The 3,162-nt window shown below is 41.4% G+C and overlaps 1 protein-coding gene across 1 annotated transcript; it reads left to right on the top strand.

Moving 5' to 3' along the window:
* The first annotated feature begins 966 nt into the window (after window positions 1–966).
* Window positions 967–2,876, top strand: LOC103714242 (WRKY transcription factor WRKY76-like). Its single transcript, XM_008801429.4, has 5 exons — window positions 967–1,311; window positions 1,407–1,475; window positions 1,576–1,920; window positions 2,062–2,178; window positions 2,306–2,876. The coding sequence occupies exons 1-5, from the start codon at window positions 1,231–1,233 to the stop codon at window positions 2,645–2,647; spliced, it is 954 nt and encodes a 317-aa protein (XP_008799651.2). The 5' UTR covers window positions 967–1,230; the 3' UTR covers window positions 2,648–2,876.
* The last annotated feature ends 286 nt before the right edge of the window (window positions 2,877–3,162 follow it).

The following is a 3,162-nucleotide window of genomic DNA, read 5'->3' as shown; positions in this document are numbered from 1 at the left end:
GAGAATGAAAAGAAGAGTATGAGAATTGGATAAAATGGAAAACATGAACTATTTTTAAACTCAAGCATTTTAAGTTATCATATGGAAGTCGCAAAAAAAATTACTTAGCATTCAATTAACAGAGATAGAAGGAAGGATTGTATTGTATTCAAAGTGTAACTCGAGACGGGTTATTTGGAACTTGGGCAAAATCGAGGGGGTCAAATTATAATTTTTGCAAAATTATTTAATACTTCGACATCCTGAGAAGATGGAGAGCATACTAAACCTTCTCAGGGCACATGATTTCCCTCAAACTCTCAGCCTCCAAGGGTAATTATGGTCATTCAAGTGCATGCATGTGGGCACCATTACCCTACACCCATCATTCATCAAATTCGGCGGGACGAGAAGACTTAGTGTCCGAAATTTTTTCCCTAATAATGGAAATCACCATGGAATTCCATAGGATTGATGTCCCCAATATTAAAAGACTCCATAGTCAATTCCCGTGGTTCCCGAATTCCATCCAAAGGATCCAATGCCTCTGCCAATTTTTCCAAATCATGCCGAATCTAATAATTCAACAGCTATTTGATTGAAGCAAACCTATGTCGGCCTGAAGGATTAGCCTTGTGGGGTCAAGCCAAAAATAGACAAAAAGAAGAGGAGAAAAATAGAGTAGGCAATAGGGAAATGTTGACACTAATTTCCCGAAATTTGTACAGCAAACGTGTCACTTAAGGTAAAGCTAAAGTCCTTCTGGAAACGCAAGGAGGAGGGGGGAAAGTCGAGGGACTCCAAACTTTGTCATTTCTTGGGATTTAGCCGGAGAGCTTGACCTTGACGCCTACCATTAGACTAGCTGTCAATGAATTGGATGGCCGACACGGAACTTTCTCCCCATCAAATTCAGGCTGACGCGTCTCCCACTCTTTTTACCCTCGACAGTCCTCACCCACAGCATAATAAATCCTTCCCCAAGAAGAAGATCGAGTGCAGAATTTTCTCCATCGAGTTCTTTGCAAGACCCGGAGAGGGTGACGTTTGGGGATGAGATCACAAAATACGTGGTGATTCATCCCTTTCTCTGTTCATTTCCATACAGATTCCACTCAAGGCCCAAGAAGAATCCGAACTTTTCTTCTATATAAGGGACCTCATTGAATCCTCCCATCTGTCTCCATTCAAAAAAAATAAATAAAAAGGAGGCCATCCGATAGACACTACGCACAGGGTTTTGCATCCTTCATGGACTCCGCGTGGATCGATCGCTCCTCCCTGAGTCTCGACCTCAGTGTCGGACCTCTCTCGTTCCCCGACCAAGCTCCGGTGAGCATATAACAGTTTATTAACTTTGGCTGCTTAGTTTTTTATAATCAAACTTGATAGATTTCATTTTATTGATAATTTTTTATCACCATCAGATTTTAAAGAGGGAGCAGCTTCATACCAATCCCATGCATGTCCGAGGGAGGGATTCGATGAAAGATGAGGTAGGTTCTTTGCTTCCTGCTTAAAAAAATGTCACTACTCTCACTCAAGCATGCTGGATTGCGGAATTCTGATGTCAGTATGATGTGTTGGACAAAACAGACCCAAGATTTGGAGGCCAAGTTGAATCGGATAAGTGAGGAGAACAAGAAGTTGAATGAGTTGCTTAGCGCCATGTACGCCAACTACAGCACCCTCCGGAGCCAGTTTTTTGATTTCATGACCACATCTCCTAAAGAGAAGGGGCCGATTTCGCCATCGAGAAAGAGGAAGAGTGAGAGCCTCGAAACGATCAGTTTCGGAGACAAGACTCCCGAGAGGACCGATGTTTTCAGCAATCGTGTCGAGAGCACATCGAGTGAAGATTCTTGCAAGAGATTGAGGGAAGATCCTAAGCCCAAGATCTCCAAGATTTATGTGAAAACAGACCCATCCGATTCGAGTCTGGTGAGTCCTGTCATTAGATAAATTAACAAAGAAGCATATATTTTGAGGGGGAAAAGAAAAAAAAAAAAACAAATAGCAACATATACTTGCTCCAAATGAACGATTTTTTTTATTTCCGATCGCATCTTTTGTTGTTCTTAGGTGGTGAAGGATGGATATCAATGGAGGAAGTATGGTCAGAAGGTCACCAGAGACAATCCTTCTCCTAGAGCTTACTTTCGATGCTCCTTTGCTCCTTCCTGTCCTGTTAAGAAGAAGGTACGCCCAAGTAAAAAGAAAAAAGAAATATCGAACTTAAGCTACCAATTCAGCTTGTCTCCTAATAGCATCATCCACCAATGAAATAATTTACTGAACTATTTTGGCCATGATTTGCTACCATTAGGTTCAGAAGAGTGCTGAAGATAGATCATTCTTGGTAGCAACATATGAAGGCGAGCACAACCATGGCCACCCTTCGCAGAATGAACTAGCTCATGGCTCTTGCCACAAAGGATCACTACCGTGCTCGGTCTCCATCAACTCTCCAGGCCCAACAATCACCCTTGACCTCACGCAACAAGGACTGCGACCGAATTTTGGGAGGGCTTCCAGGGAAATAGAGTCGCCAGAATTCCAAAGACTTTTGGTGGAGCAGATGGCCTCATCATTGACAAAAGATCCAAATTTTACAGCTGCACTTGCGACCGCAATCTCGGGAAGAATTCTTCAGCATCCACAAGTTTAAAGTCGAGCAAATTACACCTACTCCTTGGCTTTAATGTGCTCTTCATGCTCTTGTAGAGTTCTGCTTTTTATGTATATATAGAATGTTTCAGCATTAAATATCAAATGTCATTGGTGGTTCAGTTCATGACCGAGTTGATTAGTACTATGATGAACAGCTTCTGTTTTGTTAATTTAAACAATAAGAACCCAATTGAACCACAGGAGAAATTGATTTTTCGAGTTGCTAATATCTATCCTTGAGCAGAACTGAGTTATTATGAAATTTTCCTTAAAACATAGTGGCTGCTGGATTTTGTTTCATTCTCGGAATTTGATGACTATTAGGTGTTGATTTGCTTGGCATTCTGATCCCAGATTTGATCTCAAAGGTGGCAGTTTCCATTGCATTCGTCAATTTTTTTTCTTTCCAAAAAAAAAATGCTTGACATTTTTTCATGATGATTATGAGTGCACCAGAGGATGCAAAGAAGGTGCCTCTTGGAGATAAAGTGGAATTTTACCCAACAGGGGATG

The sequence above is a fragment of the Phoenix dactylifera genome, chromosome 1 (assembly GCF_009389715.1).
Source record: "Phoenix dactylifera cultivar Barhee BC4 chromosome 1, palm_55x_up_171113_PBpolish2nd_filt_p, whole genome shotgun sequence".
NCBI classification, from domain to species: Eukaryota; Viridiplantae; Streptophyta; class Magnoliopsida; order Arecales; family Arecaceae; genus Phoenix; species Phoenix dactylifera.
The sequence above is the reverse complement of the archived record's forward strand: the minus strand, read 5'-3'. Positions and strand labels throughout refer to the sequence as shown.

Bases quoted from the DNA above. Each gene is read 5' to 3' on its own strand.
- LOC103714242 (XM_008801429.4), top strand. From the start codon at position 1,231: ATGGACTCCGCGTGGATCGATCGCTCCTCCCTGAGTCTCGACCTCAGT. The intron at 1,476-1,575 runs GTAGGTTCTTTG...TGGACAAAACAG, and splicing joins GGGATTCGATGAAAGATGAG to ACCCAAGATTTGGAGGCCAA. The intron at 1,921-2,061 runs GTGAGTCCTGTC...TGTTGTTCTTAG, and splicing joins ACCCATCCGATTCGAGTCTG to GTGGTGAAGGATGGATATCA.